The sequence below is a fragment of the Vulpes lagopus genome, chromosome 10 (assembly GCF_018345385.1).
Source record: "Vulpes lagopus strain Blue_001 chromosome 10, ASM1834538v1, whole genome shotgun sequence".
In the NCBI taxonomy this organism is placed as follows: Eukaryota; Metazoa; Chordata; class Mammalia; order Carnivora; family Canidae; genus Vulpes; species Vulpes lagopus.
Window position 1 is genome coordinate 14374215 of NC_054833.1, and position 17264 is coordinate 14391478.

The 17264-nt window shown below is 44.9% G+C and overlaps 1 protein-coding gene across 1 annotated transcript; it reads right to left on the bottom strand.

The window, feature by feature from the left end:
- Nucleotides 1-5453: 5453 nt before the first annotated feature.
- On the bottom strand, nucleotides 5454-12323 carry EDN1 (endothelin 1). Its single transcript, XM_041769900.1, has 5 exons — nucleotides 11903-12323; nucleotides 10106-10274; nucleotides 8995-9153; nucleotides 8727-8840; nucleotides 5454-6694 (listed from the first exon to the last, which is right to left on the bottom strand). The coding sequence occupies exons 1-5, from the start codon at nucleotides 11949-11951 to the stop codon at nucleotides 6592-6594; spliced, it is 594 nt and encodes a 197-aa protein (XP_041625834.1). The 5' UTR covers nucleotides 11952-12323; the 3' UTR covers nucleotides 5454-6591.
- Nucleotides 12324-17264: the final 4941 nt, after the last annotated feature.

Below are 17264 nucleotides of genomic sequence, written 5' to 3' on the forward strand. Positions count from 1 at the left end.
TTTAATTTACTTGAATGCCACTTGAAAAGAAGAGATTTCTGGAGCACCTGGGTGTCTCAGTGGTTGAACATCTGCCTTTGGCTCAAGTCATGATCCTGAGGTCCCGGGATCAAGTCCCTCATCCGGCTCCGTGCGGGGATCCTGCTTCTCCCTCTGCTTATGTCTCTCTCTCTTTGTCTCTCATGAATGAATAAATAAAATCTTTTTTAAAAAAAAAAGAAAAGAAAAGAAGAGATTTCTATCACATTTGCTATTGTCATGTTGCTTTAAGATTTTTCAATATTGTTAATTACACTTTCTGGGTTTTAGCAGAATGATTAATCAGAAAAATCAACACCACTTTGAAAAACAAAATTCCGACTTTATTTATCGTGATTGTGCTGCTTCAAGATTTTTAGTATCATTGAATTAATTACCCTTTCTGGGTTTTACTAGAATTAATCACCTCTTGATGAAAAAGATACCTATATACTTTTACTATAAGCCAGTCACGTGAGCAAATTAGGTTACATTCTTCTTATTATATCATTTGTAGACAAAGCATTTTATTGAGACTCTTACATACCTTTGGCAGAATTCAGAACCAGTGGTATTTTGCTTAGTGAGGGGCTCAAGGACCATTCTTCTCAGTCTCCTCCCATGAAACCTTCCCTGAAACCACCACTCTTCCTCTCCCTGTCTCCAGGCAGAATTGATCATTGCCACTTTTATACCATCATAGGACTTGTTTGTCCCCTGGTGTCACCTTTATTACTGTACTTTTCTTAGTCACAAAGCACAGTGCGTCAGATTATCTGGGTCATACCAGGCTCTGCCTCCTAATTAGTTGCGTGACCTGGGGCAAGTTACTACTCAGTCTCTCCCTGAGTTTCCTCACCTATAAAATAGGGTAAATAAAAATACCTGCCTCATAGGGTTATAGTCATGAGGAAGTGAGTTGATGAGGGCAAATCTCTCCATAGAGTATCTGGCACATAGTGAGCACTAAGTAAATGTTAACTATCATTACATGTGTTTATCTCCTTTGTTATTACGAGTCCCACAGGGTCTGGAAACACTTACTGTTCATCCCCTCTAAGCTCCAGACCCACATATCCAATTGACCATTTCACATTTCACTTGGTTGAACAAAGCATATCAAATTCATTGCATCCATACTGAAATATTTACAGATGAGATGACAGTGATACTATGGATTGTCTTCAAAGTAATCCACAAAGGGAACGCAGAATGTGGGTAGAGGTGAAATAACACTAATCCTATCTTGACAACTATATGATAGTTATACAGGGCTTATTATACTAATCTTTCAAATGTTGGGTATATTTAAAAATATCCATAATAAGGAATTTAAAATTCAAGTTGTCCAATAGCAAAATTATAATACTTTCTGTTCTTCTTTCTCAACCTGGTCCTTCTCCAGTGCTCCCTGCCTCAGTGGATAACATTCATTATTCTATAAGCAGAGAATGACAATGAAATGTCTTTTTGAGATGGGGAAATAGCATGAATTATTTCTTAAGTCCTTTCTAGCTCTGGATTCATTGAAATTATGATTAAAGCATTTGGGGAAGATTATTATGATGAAGGTGAAATGGATGAATTGGACTAGAGAGAAATAAAAAGATCCATCTCACTGTGACAAATAATTACCACTAGAGTGGAGCCTGAATAAAGGAATATTTCAACTACACAAATTCCCCCAAGGAGACCCCTGTAAGTGGGTCTTACAAACTTAACATCTGGCCTGGCTGGGGGCCAACAGGAATCTGATCCCAAATTTTTTACCTGTCTGTTCCAGTTGGTCACTGCCCATGCCATGCCAGTGGTAGCTTCATCCTAGATACTTCCACAGCAGTTTAGGGTGGAGGACCAGAATGACTCAGAATATGAAAGTGAAGAAATAAGATACAGAAACACACACACACGCACACACACACACACACCCTCTGAGCCAACAAGTCTGCATGTCAGATCCCCAGTGTGCTGCCTCTTAGAGCTATGAACAGCCTGTCATACTGGGGACCCATCATTTCCATTAGTCAGTGGAAACAGAGGCTTAGGCCCTCTGTTTTCATTATCCAATGGCACCAGCCCTAGATCTTTCTCTGATTATTCTGGGGAAATGGCACAACCTCTGCCATTCATTTATCACGGCAATTTCTTTCCACGTGTTGGACCTATGGCTGGTAGTTGTCAATAAAGCATTCCATGGTACCAGGTTTGAAAACAGCCATCATAAATTGTCATGATTTTTCTACCAACCGTGCATTGGCATAGGATGATATGCAATGAAAATGCTCAGGACTAGGATGCCAGTGCACACATGGAGCACTGATATCCGTAAAAGAAAAAAATAATTCCACTCATAGCTCACTGGCAAGATGGAAATAATCTACATTTGTGCAAGAGTCAGGGCCAGTACTATGCCCTGGGCTCTGGGGCAATTTTAGGGGAAAGAGTCAAGAGTCTTGAGATCCAGTATTGCTATTTGTCTGGGAGAAGAGCCTGAAGAAGTCACTTATTCATTCAATATATCTGTTTCCTCAGACATCATAGAGTATAAAATATGGCCCCAATATCCTGAAAAGATAGTTGGGTATGGGGGCGGGGGTCAATGACAAATGGGAAAATGCTGTGAGAAGTTCAGTTCTCTACAAAGATGAGAGGTTGCTGTTAAATCATAAGGTTCTGAGAACAGCAACATGCATTTGTAATACATACATCCTGAGCCCAGATCCAGGACCCCAAGAACCATGAGTGTGCAAAAAGGAGAGAAAGCCAAAGTGGGAGAAATTCCATTAGGAATCTGAGCTTGATAACAGTATTTTAAACATGGAGAACTTGGGTTGGAAAATAAGCATTTTCAGGACAAATGCTTTGTCTAAAGACAAAGAAAGAAAACATAGTACCTTGAGCATCACTATACTGGAGTATTACTAGAAGAAGAGAATGGAGCAAAAAGATTCCTCTTTACTCATATTATCTAAGGATTATTTAGTAAGTAAACCCTAAAAAATAATAGTAAATGCAAGTTCCCCATTATATTCTATTTCATCCTATAGAAATTGACTTCACAAAGCCATGGGACTTATACGTCTCCTTCTATTCCTTTTCTCTTCTCCAACATTTCTTCCACTACATACTGCAAGGAGGGACCACCAGCCACCACCCATGAGGCTGGAAGGCAAAGCTTTTATGAAGGCTGACTTTGCCTTTACCACCCAGAACTCTGATAATATCTACTTGGGCACCAGTCTCCGCTGCCCTCCAGGAGCCTCTGGGTAAAACATCTGTACTCAAGGGCTCAGAGTCCAAAGATGCCACAACTTGCTGTGTGATCTTAGGTCAGTTCTATCCTTCTCTGGACGTTGGCTCCTTCACCTGAAGACAAAAGATTTCTCTTCCTCAATGTCAATAGGAGTCTTCTCGAGGGAACTCTAGCTTCATTATAATACTTGGAGTTGTGAGAACTGTACTTAGTATAATATCCTGAATATTTCAGGAAGCACAGGCAGGATTAAAGCCAATGATTTCCATCATAAAAGAAGGCATTCCCTGAGGAGAAAAATCCAGTACCCCTTCGTGGGCTTCACCCTCCACCAAAGGTCACGACTCCGCACCCAGGATCCTCTGGTCCTCAGAGTACCGAGATCAAAGCCCTGCCTGGCCTCTAGCTCGAAGATAGAAATCTTTCCTAAGTGGACTTCCAGAAACCACACTTCTACTGGAAAGAAAAACAGCAGGAAATGTGACAGACCATTCTACCGCTTTACCTCTCAAGCTAGCATGAGCCTTGAATAATATCGAATCTTTCCTCTACATACTTGAAAAATATTCATTTCCTCTAAATCTTCCAGCTTAATTTTACTACTGACCTCATGCCCTAGGAGAGCTCCTTCATGCTTCTTGCTTTTCTTGCTGGCTACTGAAGCAGGAAGCATGAAGGAAGAGGATTTGAAGGCCCAAGTAATAGGGGAAAAAAGAAAAAAGAAAAAGAAATCTTATCACCTTTGCTTGATGCATCCTTCTTGTACTCAGTGGCTTCTTTCCATCCCAACTCCCTTTTAAAGGTAACGGATCCACGTCCTCCAAGCTCAGAACTTCACTCTCTCACATCACCTCCATTTCTTCATGCTTCAGAACATCACATGCTCTTTCTTGGAGCCGTTAGAGAAACTCCCCACTCCCTCACTTAACCGATGAGAACACTCACAATGCAGGAAGACTCGTTGCTCAGGATTAAACAGTGGCCAAGTTCAAGCCAAGCCCCCGGTCATTGTGGACAAAACTTCACAATTCCCTTAAGAATCACACACCAACAAACAGTTTGCTAGATCAAGGGATATCTGGTCCTCCAAGCCCTGAGATCAAAGCTCTGCCTGGCCTTTAGGGCAAAGAGAGAAATCTGCTCTAAATGGACTTCTAGAAAATACACTTTTAGATATTAGACTGTCCCTTTAAAAAGAGAGAGAGAGAGAGAGAGGAAGAAGGGAAGGTGAAAAACAATGTCATAAAGATAGAAACTCTGCCTGGGACATTGGCTACACACACCTGAAGGCTGGTATTCAACGTCTTTCAGATGTGTCATTGTTTGGACAACAGTGATCATCGTGAGCTAATATTTGTTGAATGCCAGGCATTCTTTCCTATTTGGGAAGGATGGTGGCGAGTCTCAAGAGCTCATCAAGCTCTTTTGGGCTTCCGTTGGTAACAACCATATGCAATACCAGTCTCCCAGATGGTTTGGCAAGACCAGCACAGCAAAGTGGACAGGAGAATGTGCCACAACCCCCACGCCCTACACCCAGCTTTCAGTATTTCAACCACCACAGGCATGTGTGCAGTCCTGGGCTACCATGGAAAAGCAAAGGCACTTAGTATTCTTTAATAAACAAAAGTCTTAATCTGAGCCAAAAAAATAAAATATAAAAAAATAAGAGGGGCCCCTCACTTGCTCTGAACCGGCTGTTTCCTCCAGGTATTTTTCTAGCGTGGAATTGTGTCTAATTAGGTATGATTCGGGGAGTCGTCTTGCCACTGCTTCCTTCGGCCCCTTGATTTGGAGAAAGCACCTCTCACCACACCATCCGCTTGAACTGTGGGATCCTGTCTCATAGCCTAAGCAAAGTTAATGGATGAAGCAAGCCCCAGGAGAGTTTTAAGGTCGGGGGCATGGGGGAAGAGGAAGCAGAAGGCTGCTGTCCAGGGAAACACAGAGGGATTAATGCTGGGTTTTTGTTTCGTTTTTCCCTTAATGTAATCTAAAGGCAACTTTTAAGATCTAGATCAAGTTCTTTTGTGATTAGCCAACACTATTTTCCTTCTTATTACTACCACTCCCCCACCAAAAAACCCAGCTTTAATCATTTCCCTTCATAATTCTTAGCACTTTGGTCCACTTCTTGGGAATTTCAGAAATGATTCAAAATCAGTACAGTAGGGAAAAAATATTTATTTTCTAAAGTTATTACCTTGACAGGCAAAACAAAGCATTTTCTCAATTTCATTCAGAAATACATTTTAAAAAAATACATAGACCAATATGGCCTGCCCAAATGTATATTTAACATGGTAAATATAAGGAATAAATTGTTTAGAATATAAATATCTATAAAAAAATAAGTACATCGAAATTTAATCCAACCTCTTCCATTAGCCAGTTACATAAAGGACAATAACTTTACTGCTTTAAAGCATAACCAAATGTTTACTTTTCAATGTCTTTTATGAACAACCCTATACCGTTGTGTTTCCAAAGATCAAGGTAAGGGAACCTCCAGATTCAAGGATCTTTTTCCTTATGGATCAGAGCTAGTAGATTACCATGAAAATGTTACATCTACTACTGGCATGTTAGACTAGACATCTATGAGGCCAAGATTTACTATGGGGGTTTTGGGGGAGGGGATGGCAAGAGGGGACAGAGCCGGGGTAGGCAATAATTAACGGTGGGGAAGTACTTCTACCAGAGTGCAATATAGGTGAGGTAGACTCAGATTCATCAAACCCATCCTGATTTACAGTAGTAACAGTTTCTTTTAGTTTTTGCATTCTGTGAATTTAAAAAAAAAAAAAGTCTTTTACTTTTTTTTTTTTTTTTTTTTACTTGAATGTCCTTCGAATGTGTTTTCAATTCGTGCATTCTTTAGAAAACCTTTGCGTGGACTTAGGAGTTTCTCCCTGAAATGTGCCAGGCACCTGAGTGAGACACAAACACTCCCTTCGGACTCTCTTCAGAAATTCCACCCTGTGTGGAATCTCTTCTCCAGAGGATGACATCCTAATTCACAAGTCACTGTGTCTCTCTGCTTTCCAAGTGGTCCATTGTCACCCCAAGCGAGGAGAGACTAAAGCAGTTATCATTGATGGAAGCAAATGAAGATGGATTGGGGGACTCCTTAACCTTCCCTGGAATGTTTAGAGCAAGGGCACTGGCCCGTTGCCAGTCTGGAACAAGAAACAGTCTAAGCAGGGAGGATGCTTTTGCTCTGATCTCAGCCATGGGGAGAGAGTGCAGAATTAGCTGCAGGGTTCCCTCCACAGAGGAGAAGGCTTGCGGGCCACAGGCCCAGTCAAGGTGACCAGTCATCAGTGTGTTCGATTATGGGTCACTTTGTTCTCTCTGTAGAGCTCTGCTTTCAGCTTTGCAACACGGAAAGCTGTTTTGATGCTGTTGCTGATGGCGTCCAACCTATTAAAACAAGACAAGAGAAAACAAATGTTATTTTTTAAAAAAATCACTTCTGGGCAAAAAGAGGCATCTAAAATTAGAATCTGGCACAAACAAATCTAAGTCTGATCCTAAACCTTCACCACCAACTGCAACAGCGTGCTACTCTTGGTTAATCTCAAGAGAAAATGAAGCCCATCTTTTATTCTGGAAATGGAGGTGGGGGTAGAGGAAGGGAGCTATGGTCATATCTAAAGGGAATTGGGCATTAAGTACAATTTTAAAATATATTTTTTAAAGATTTATTTATTTATTTATGACAGACATAGACAGAGTGAGAGAGGCAGAGACACAGGAGGAGGGAGAAGCAGGCTCCATGCTGGGAGCCCGACGTGGGACTCGATCCCGGGACTCCAGAATCGCACCCTGGGCAAAGGCAGGTGCTAAACCGCTGAGCCACTCAGGGATTCCCCTTAAAATATAATTTTATGGTAAACTGGAGATACTCTCTTTTATTCTGTTGCCCCATCCCAACTACCACCACCACGAGACTCTATGGAGAACTACCTCTGCATAGGTTTCAAATAACCATGGATGTCTTCTTAATCACAAAAGCAATTAAAGGTGACTTGGTAGAAAATAAACAAAAGAGAGGAGGCATACAGGTAGGGCCAAAGCAAATGGTGTACGGCACTTAGAAAATGCTATATTTTCTGCAGGTTTAATGTTTTCTTTTTGCAGGAAAAAGAAAGGGAATTGCAGTGGTGATTTGATCGTTGACACAATAATACTAATAGAAAAATAAGAATAATTTCCAAATCAATTAAGGAACTGTGGTTTATGTAACCCCATGATCTGAAGGGAACATCGGGGGCCTGCCATTATAAATATGGAACGGCAATGGCCCCAAACATCCCAGACAGCTGAGGATGTCCCATACATCAGCAGTAAACAACACAGAGGTGGTTGCTGCCTGCCAGGCCTGTGCTCAGAACACTCTGATCACAGAACTTCTTGCCTCTGGATTTCTAGGAAAAGTTTCCGTGGACCAAGATAGGGAAATGAAGGACACATGAAAGCTCTGAATACAGATTTCCTCCCTCCAGCTTACAAATTCCAAGATGTTTTGGATTTGGAAAGGCCATCACTCTAGAGATGCCCATCACAACCCCATGGTGTTGACTAATCGGCATCCTTTCTCTGCCCCAGCTCACACACAACCAACTAGAAAAGATGAGAACTATTCACAATGACATGGGCTCTCCACTCAATGCACTTCCCTATTTGAAGAAATAGGGACACCTGGGTGGCTCAGTAGTTGAGCATCTGTCTTCGGCTCAGGGCATGATCCCAGGGTCCCGGGATCGAGTCCCACATCAGGCTCCCCGTGGGGTGCCTGCTTCTCCCTCTGCCTATGTCTCTGCCTCCCTCTCTCTCTGTGTCTCTCACGAATAAATTTTTTAAATCTTTAATAAATAAATAAATAAATAAACCCTCAAAGCAGCATGTTCTAATTCTCACCATCCCTATCTAATGACTTTATTTTTCCCTTTGGCCATTGAAGTAACTGCTATGTTTTGGGGGGATTTTTTTCTTTTTTTCTTTTTTTTTTGTAACTGCTATGTTTTAAAGAACTTGATCATCCATGACACTTGAATTTATGAATAAAAAAATAAAATAAAATAAAATAAAACATCAAAACTCCTGTCCCTGAAAAATTGTTACTTTCTCAAGGAAAGTGGCAAATACATTGACTCAGAAAAGCAAGGACTAGATGTGACCAAGTGACAAGGGTGCCCGTAGATGTAACTTGTTTGGAAAAGCTACCTTTGGACTGAGTGGCACAGGCTCCAGATTATCAGAGTGTACAGTGGGCAAAGATCTGCCTTCAAAAAAAAAATATTTGAGAGGGATTCCTTTGCTTTTTTTAATCTATAGACTATGAAGATCTTTGTTGTCTTCTAAGCCTTTCTCTCATCAACAGGAGGATACCTGAAGGGAGCAGCCCCTTAGCACTGTTGACTGGGGCTAGCTGGTTGGGGGAGTCTCTTACCTTCTTATTTTTCTTCCTGCCACCAGCTGCTGCTGCTTGGACTTTTCTCCAAGCTCAGAACAGTCTTTTCCCTTCTTATGGCCATTCCAGCCCTTCTCCATACTGTCTTGCTTCCTGTTAAAATACAGATAGCGCAAAACATTTCAGCAACGGCACCTTCAGTTCTCACAAAGTCTCTGTTAATGTCTCTTAAACAAGGAGGCAACATTATGATGGGAAGATCAGGAGGCCATAAAACTTATCGAAAGCCAAGGTGTTTCTACCTCACCTGAGTTCTTTTCCCGCTTGGCAAAAAGTCCAGCACTTCTTGTCTTTTTGGCTAGCACACTGGCATCTCTTCCTGTGGTCTGTTGCCTTTGTGATAAATAAATCCTTTAAAGATCGCTTAGACCTAGAAGGGCTTCCAAGTCCATACGGAACAATGTGCCTATTAGCAAAAAAGATGAACAAAAGACATTAGCATACTTATGAGTCTTTGAAATGATGCATTCTGTGGCACAAACTCATTGCAGTGGGACCCAAGTTGCTCACCGCACAGCACCTGGTCTCACAATTTAGGAGGGTCCAGTACGGTGGTGGTCAGGGGCAGGTGCCCATCAATGTCGCCCTGAGTGTGTACCTCACCAGGAGAAAGCCAGTTTTCTAACTCAATGAAGTTCCATTTGGACTCTAAACAAATTTCACTTTCCTCTCCACGCAAACAGCTTTGTTTTTTTGTCCCAAATTATGACATCTCAGCTTTGGTGTCTGTTTCCTATTTTCTCCCTTTTCTGACTTTCTATCTAGTTAACAGCTACGGGGGGGGGGGGGGGGGGTACTTAGATGCAAAACTATGACTCACATGATTTTGAAAATCTATTTTCGATCCAAAACAGATGATAATGCGAAAAGTGCCCCCTGAAGGGGATGGGGGGGTGGGGGGATGGGGAGGACATACTACAGCACACACCATTCACCCCCAGGATTGCACGTCTCTCGCAACTGGTGATATCATGCGACTAATAGAAGGACTCATTGCCAGAAGGCTGTCCAGTAATTTCCAAAGTGTCCCTTTTGAGTCTCACCTAAAAGGAATAAAGTTCTGTCCTTGGAATCCTACTTGCCATCAGCATTTTCCATCTATCCTGTCATGAGTGTTTGAGCCACGGGGCCTCAGAAGACCCTCCCCTCTGTTTCAAAGAACCTCCCTGCCTGTGTATTTTTAGGACCCGAGGGGCACTGTCCCCGGCCCCCCACCCGGGGCACCTTCATGTCGTCAGAAGTGCTACCTTCGGAATCCACACCAGGAGCTCCCCTAAAAGCAGCTAGAGTCACTGGGCTCCAGAGTCTGGGGAAGCCAGAGGTAAGGAATAGAGTTACGACGCCCTCTAGAGACTTACTCAGGAGTGTTGACCCAGATGATGTCAAGGTGGCAGAAGTAGACACACTCTTTATCCATCAGGGAAGAGCAGGAGCAGCGCTTGGATCGGCGGGGCCGCCAGGGTGCACTGGGAGCCGGCTTCTCCCCGCTGCTGTCCGGGCCTATGCTGAGCTCCGCACCCAGGACCGCTGGGGAGAGAAAGAGCAGGTCAGCAGGGCATGTCCCCTGGGATCTAGAGGAGCACATAGAAGCCCGTGAAGCACACAGCCCGCCTTCAGCAAGAAGCACAGAGCAAAAGGGGCTCTTTATCTTTCCTCTCCTTAACGTGACTTCACCTTTACCCCCACTGGCTTGTGCACTTTCAGGGAGATTACACATGAGCTGGGGTGGCAACCACCTGGAAAGGGGACTGCTGGCCAAGCCCCAGAGAAACGGGTGGCCATGCTGCCTGTTAGAAATGCAGGGCGGCTTCTCCATGGCATTTAATAGGACAGACTGATCTAGTAGGACAGTGGCTTAAAGTTGGCCGATGACCAAAGATCTAAAGCTAAATAAATCCCCTGCCTCTTCCTACGTTCAGGGCCACTTCCCCATGCAGTTTAGGGGAGTACCTGCCACTTCACACCTGGTGGAGGGCAGAGAGCAGCCCAGGTGGTATACAGTCCTTGAAATTAGGAGGAATTCAAGAGGTTTGGGGGAGATGACTGGAGAAAAGAAGAGAAACCAGCCCTACAATAGTCATCACAAGTGGTAAACTCTAGAGAAGGTACCGACTTAGACTAAGACTGAGCAGCAAGGAGCTCGGGAACCTAATGCAGGTTCTGTGGATTTTGAATTCAGAGTCCCCCGAACAGGATGGCATGTGTGGGATTCGCTTCTTGCCCCTTCCCCACTGCGGCATCGCCTCTTCTTACTGACAAGTTAGCCATGCAGCTTATCTGCCCAATTTTGTACATTTCAAATGATCAGACACATTCCAGGATTTTCATTCCCTTGACATCTTTTCTCTTTAGTCAGGGTCATGAAAAGACACACAAAAAAAGGGCACTGACCCCAAGAAGGGGGAAACGGGCAGATGCACACGTACTATCTAAATCCTCAAGCAGCCACGACTTATCGCGGCTCCCCTCCCACAGCAGGTGAATAAAACTGAAAATAGACCTCACACCATCTTAGGTGCCAAAAACCTGCCAAAAGAAGCCTAAAGTCAATAGCGACAAATTTTAAAGAAAACATCTGCTTCACCCTGAAACCGCCGGAGGGTTATTCAACAGACTGTTCTGCAGGTGATTTTACTGCTCATAGATTGCTTGAATGACTTGAATAAAATTCCTTGGCTTCGAGGTGAAACGTCTAAATATTTTACACATTCACACGCTATTAAAACAGTATTTAAATAAGATGGAAGTTCCTTATATGTCCTATGAACTGTACAGACACATGTGTTGCAAATATCCATTTGGCTAACTGCGAAGCTAGTCTTTGCCTTTCTTGAGTTATAGATTTTAAAAGCCCAGCAAATCCACACCACCTATATAATAACAATAAGTTATTTCCATGCTCTGGGAGCAATTGTTTTCAAGAGAGGAATTCTCTTCCCCCGCAACTCGCAACTCGAAAAGTTTTGTTTTTTTTTTTTTTTTTTTTCCCAACTCGAAAACTTAAGTAGCTTTGAGCAGTAACTCCCAGACCCTTGCCATGTGAGCTGCAGGCATAAAAAAAGAGGAGGAAAACAGAAGCAAGAAAAACCAGGAAGGTGCACACAAATCAGTAGACAGCAACGTTCACAGAGATTCACGAGTCCCCGTTTGCCTACCTGCTTCTGGAGCTCCTTGGAAAGCCACAAACAGCAGAGAAAAAATCATGGGGAAAATAATCCATTTTGGAGAAGAAAAAAAAAAAAAGAGAGAGAGAGAAAGAGAGAAAGAGAGGAGTGGGGATGGATCAAAGTCCTCTCCTGCCAACCCAACCTAAAAGAAGGTTGAAAATGAAGAAAAAAAAAAAATAGTAGTAATAATAATAATAATAGCTTCTGGTTGTTCAGATCGCCCAGTGAGCCTTCAGCCTAAAAGCGCTCTTTAGAAAAAATAAAATAAAAAAAGAAGAGGTTTAGGGAGGAGCGCGGGCGGTGGGAGCGGGGCGCACGCGGGGGCTCGGCGACCTCGGGACCTCGGGGGCGCGCAGCCCGGGACCCTCCGGTGCGCTCGGCCCTGCGCCGCGGCACCAGCGCGTCTGGCTCGGACAGCTCTCCGCAGCCTTTTTATATTGAACCCCTATAGAGTGGGGGTGAGCAGCTCCCACTTTATTCCAGCCCCAGACAATGTTATTGTGTTATTAGTCACCAGCAGGCAACGTGCAGCCGGAGATAAGGGCCGGCCCCGAAGGAAATCGCTGCTAACTTCAGAGGCAGACGCCCGCCGCCGTCTGACCGCGCGGGGGCCGGGCTCGGGCCCAGAAAGCCCCAGCGGAGACCTCGGGGCAGACCTGGCCGCGCCGCGCCGCGCGCCGCTTCCCCTCTGCGCAGGCATCAGAAGAGGGACTCCGGGGAAGTCATACCATTGGTATGAAAAGTATGAGCCGCAGTTTAAATAGATGGTATTGTTGTGCGCGGGGGGAATTTTTTTTTTTTTCTTTTTTATTGTTGTTCATTTCGTTTTCCTTTTATGTCTCCGATTTCTTAGTGTGGATCCAACAAAGGGAACGCTCTCGCTCTTTGCTCCCCCCGCCCCACCTCCCCACTGCGGGGGTGGGGGGTGTGTGTGTGTGTGTGTGCGCGAGTGTGTCAAATTATTTGGGCAGGTCGAGGAGGTCCCTTACTCCAAGCCCCCTCCCTCCTCCGCCCCTAAGTTTTTTTTTTTTTTTTTTCTTTTTCTTTTTTTTGCTAAAGTTCTTTGCGTGCGCAGTGAAAAAGATCAGTGAAGCAATGGCAAGGACAGGACGGTTTTAAAAATAATAATAATAATAATAATAATAATAAGAAATCAGAGCCCTTACAGGCCCATACCCAGGGCTTTCAATATCACAGAGTGCCCACCTTGTCCCCCCACCCCCTCCCCCGACCGGGGTGCGTGCCCCCCCTCCCCAGTTCAATAGCACCCACGTTAAGAAGTAGCGCGAGAGGGACGCCAGGGGGAGATGAAGAGCTACAGGGGCTGATGTTTGCTGAGAACAAAAAAAAAAAAAAAGAAAAACAACAACAAAAAAAGCTAAAGCCCTGGCTGCCCAAGAACCCCAAGGAAGGCAGCCTGAGATGGGAGCAGAGCGAGCAAGGGCACCTCCTGTGACAAAGGGGTGCCCCCCAAGAAGGTTCACTTACTCCCTGCAGCTTTTCCAGATGGATCCCCCACCCCTCCCCAGCTCAAGATTTGCTTCTTGAGGGCAAAGGGGAGTTCTTGTCAAGGGTTGGGTGGATATGAAGTGAGGGTGGTGTTGGGAAGGAGGAAATGGCCAAACTGAATGAGAAGACCGCATAATACCTCACACTTAATAGCACGTTTACACTTTCAAAGCAATTTGGGTCTGTTTGCCCTTGAAATCCTAACACACACACACACACACACACACACACACACACACACACACACTCGCCCTGCGCAGGAGGTACCCACAGAGCAGCCACTATGCAGTTGAATGTGCTGTAAGGTACCAAGCAAAATAAATGTAAGGCATTGGCTTTTTCGGGTAGCCTCATTTTTCAGGTGGGGAAACCAAGGCACCCACAGCTCCCACGCTCTCTACCAAAGTCCTTGCACTGTGCAGAGGAAGGCAGAGGCCAGAAGTTTAGAGCATCTTCCCTGCATGGAAGAAAGGTGAGTCTACGTCTAACACCTAGGGGCACCATGGAGTAGAAGCTTCCAGCATTTCCTCACCTTGTTTAACTCCAGTCCTCTCCCCAGGGTGGTGGTGGGGGTGAGGGGATATTCAAATGTGGACCGCTTCCAGGACTCAAACCATTCCTTCCTTCTTCTCCCTGTTTAGCCCTCCCCTCTAGAATCAAAAGGACAGATTTTACCCCAGCGGGGGAGCTGTGAACCTGGGCCCACTTGGGCCCCTAGACCGCCCTGGAAGTCACAGTTGGGGAGACAGTAACGGTAGCGGTGTCAGGTGCCTGCGGAGATCTGTTCCCTGAAAGAGCCACTGTAGCAAGAGCTGGAGCTGAGGGAGAGGCCGGAACCCTCCCTCCCACACCCACACCAGAGGGGCCTCCACCCAGGCCCAGGGGACCCTCCCTGGGCCTTCTGCCTCTGCATAGGCTTTACTTCAGCCCAGCCCTGGGGGGCTGGGGAGGGCTCAGCTTGCCCTAGAACAGGGTGTCATCAAACTGGAAGCCAGCTTTGCCCACCTCAGCTCTGGCTGGTGCGTCCCCACCTCCTCTCCCCAGCAGACCACAGGGAGAGCTGCGAAGAGCTGATGTCACATTCACAGGATCCAAGCTCCCCCCATCCCCCCCCCCCCCCCCCCCCCCCCCCAGAGAGGGAAAGGCTGCCTGGGATCCCGCTCACCCCTTCTTTAACCTTCTGGCAACTTTGGCAAAAGCCTGGTCACAGTCAGGACCAACCTGTCCTAAGCTCCTCCTGGGAAAGGACCACCCCCGCCCTCCCCAGTGTCTCCAGGTGGAGCCTGGGTTACCCTCCAGCAGGGAAGCCCCTCTCCCTGCCACCCCCACAGTACTGAGGCTGCCCCTGCCAGCAGCACCCAGCAATCGGGTGGAGAAGTGAAGCAAAATGAAACTGCCCACATGCCTTCCCACAGTTTCCCCTCCTCTCCTCTCCTCTCCTCTCCTCTCCTCTCCTCTCCTCTCCTCTCCTCTCCTCTCCTCTCCTGTGTGTGTCATCTTGTGAATGTATTTGAATTAGAAATACAAAAAGTGGGCAGTGATCCGCCCCCACCCCTGACCCCAGGCCTTCGAGGGCCCTGTAAGTAAATGCACAGGGTTCCAGACTTGGGAGACTCCCATTGTTCCAAGTACAGTCTCGCCTCCATCTCTGAACCCTGAGTTTCCAAGATGCGCAAGGCCATGTACAGGGGTGTCCCGCTTTTCTCTGTGTGTCATCCGTGCGCTCTGCCCTTTCCATCCTGCTCTCCGTCTCCACCTCTGGGTGCAGCCCCCTTTCCTTCTGTTGGAGGAAGGGGAAGCCCCTTTCAAGCTCAGAAAAGGCAGCTAGGGCACTGCCAGGCAGCTGCCCAGCAAGACATTTTCCCAAGAAGCAAGAGGGAGGGGGAGAAAGAACCCCAACAAACCAGTTTTACAAGCTCCAAGCTTCCACCTCTCCTCCACTTACAGCATTGCTAGAGAGGGAGGTAGGAGAGGTGGAGGTTAAAAAAGCTGAACAAAATAATACATGCGGACATCCCACCACCCTCCACAGCCCGAACCCCACCCTTCCAAGACCTAGGAGCCACAGACCTCAGAGAGGAAAGGGAAGGGATGAGAGAGAAGACTAAGAACATGGCTTTTTTTTTTTCTTCAATAGAACAGTTTGCTGTTGCTGTTCTTGCTTTTGATATTACACTTGAATACTGGAAACTATTTGATAAAGCAATTTTTTATGTATTTCTTTCTGTATCTCTTGCTATGTATTAATAGATATCTATAAATAAAACCTCCTGAGCCCCAAGCAGATACTACACAGTAGCAAAGTGTACTGTTTTTAGCACTCCTCAGCTTTGCTCTTTCTCAACTTTTGCGTAATAAAGTTTGCAACTTTGCCAAGCCAATAAATCTGGCGTGAGATGTTGCATTTAGCTCAGCAAAAAGAACAGCCGTTAGGTTGCTTGACTATAGCTCAAAGGATGGGAAACCAGTTTATTCCAGGCACGGTGAAGCTGTCCGTGTCACCAGACTTGGTTCAATCAGGTGTAGTGTTGACTGTTTGACATTTTCCCTCTGCATCGTGCAGAGCACTCAGGTTCCCTGGTACTGCTGTGAAAGAGTGTGTACTACAGAGGCTACTCCATACTACGCTGCACACCTCCCGGAGTCAACACGGCTTCTCCCTACAGCCCAGAATATCACGGTTGATTCAGCCAAGGAAATAGGGTGACCCTCAGGAGAGATCCATCGCCTGCATTTCACAAACATATGATGCACGCAACGCAATCTCCTTGACGCTTTCGTTCATAAGCCAGTAACAGCCAGTCTTCAGTTTCAAAGAATATGTGCAATTCTTTAACATTGCATTCCTCAAACCTGTCATCCATAAGCCTTTTTCACAATGTTGTCGTACTCATGGCCACCTGTACTTTTTCACAGAATATTCTCCATTAACCGACTAATTTCTTTTACTTGAATAATTTTAAAGCAACGCACTATTACTACTATAGGAAGCAATAATGTACATGAAGTCATGCTTTCTATGGTCAAAGAATGTACATGAAATCATAGTTTTAATACACATTACAGTGAACATAATATCGTATTCGTTCAGCTATTGGAAATAAAAAATCTTCAGCCATGTACTATCACCTTATATCCTAGCATGGAGGTACTCCCCACTCTTAGGGAACACGGTTCCTTACGTGGCAATGTCTTACACTTTATTGTGTTAAGAATAAGCCCTGGTTTAATTCAACTCTACTTTCAAGACCATCTCAAAATATCGCACATCAAAACTCTCATATCGGTGCACTTCAAAGAAACACGTATTCTGACGTTCAGAATCTACAAAAACAAAGCTTCCCTATCTTAGAAGAGTTCCTAGTCGATATTTCCCCTTGGCTTATCGTTTTAGTGTTTTGGTATTTATCTTGTTTTCAACCCTCTACCTTGAAGTTAAATACCCTCTTCGAGTGTTTTCACTGGCATCACACACACACACACACACACCCCGCATGTGGACCTACAGATTGGAATGGAAGAGTAATTGTAATATTTCACACATCAGAGGGACCAAAAAAATGTGTCGGCCAGTGGCTGCCTCCCCATCTTTTTCCCCTTAATTTTGATTCTATGTAATTTATGACATGTGGAACTAAAGAGACTCTGATGTGGGGCTTAAAAAAAGAACACCACTTGAGAGAGTGAGTAGAGTAGAATCAAGCCACTTCGTTAAACCTGATTTATGTAGTCATTCCTGACAAATTTTCCTTCCACATTTTTGAATGAGACAGAAAACAAAACAAAACAAAACAAAACAAAACAAAAAACAAAAAACAAAAAACAAAACCTCATTCTAGAG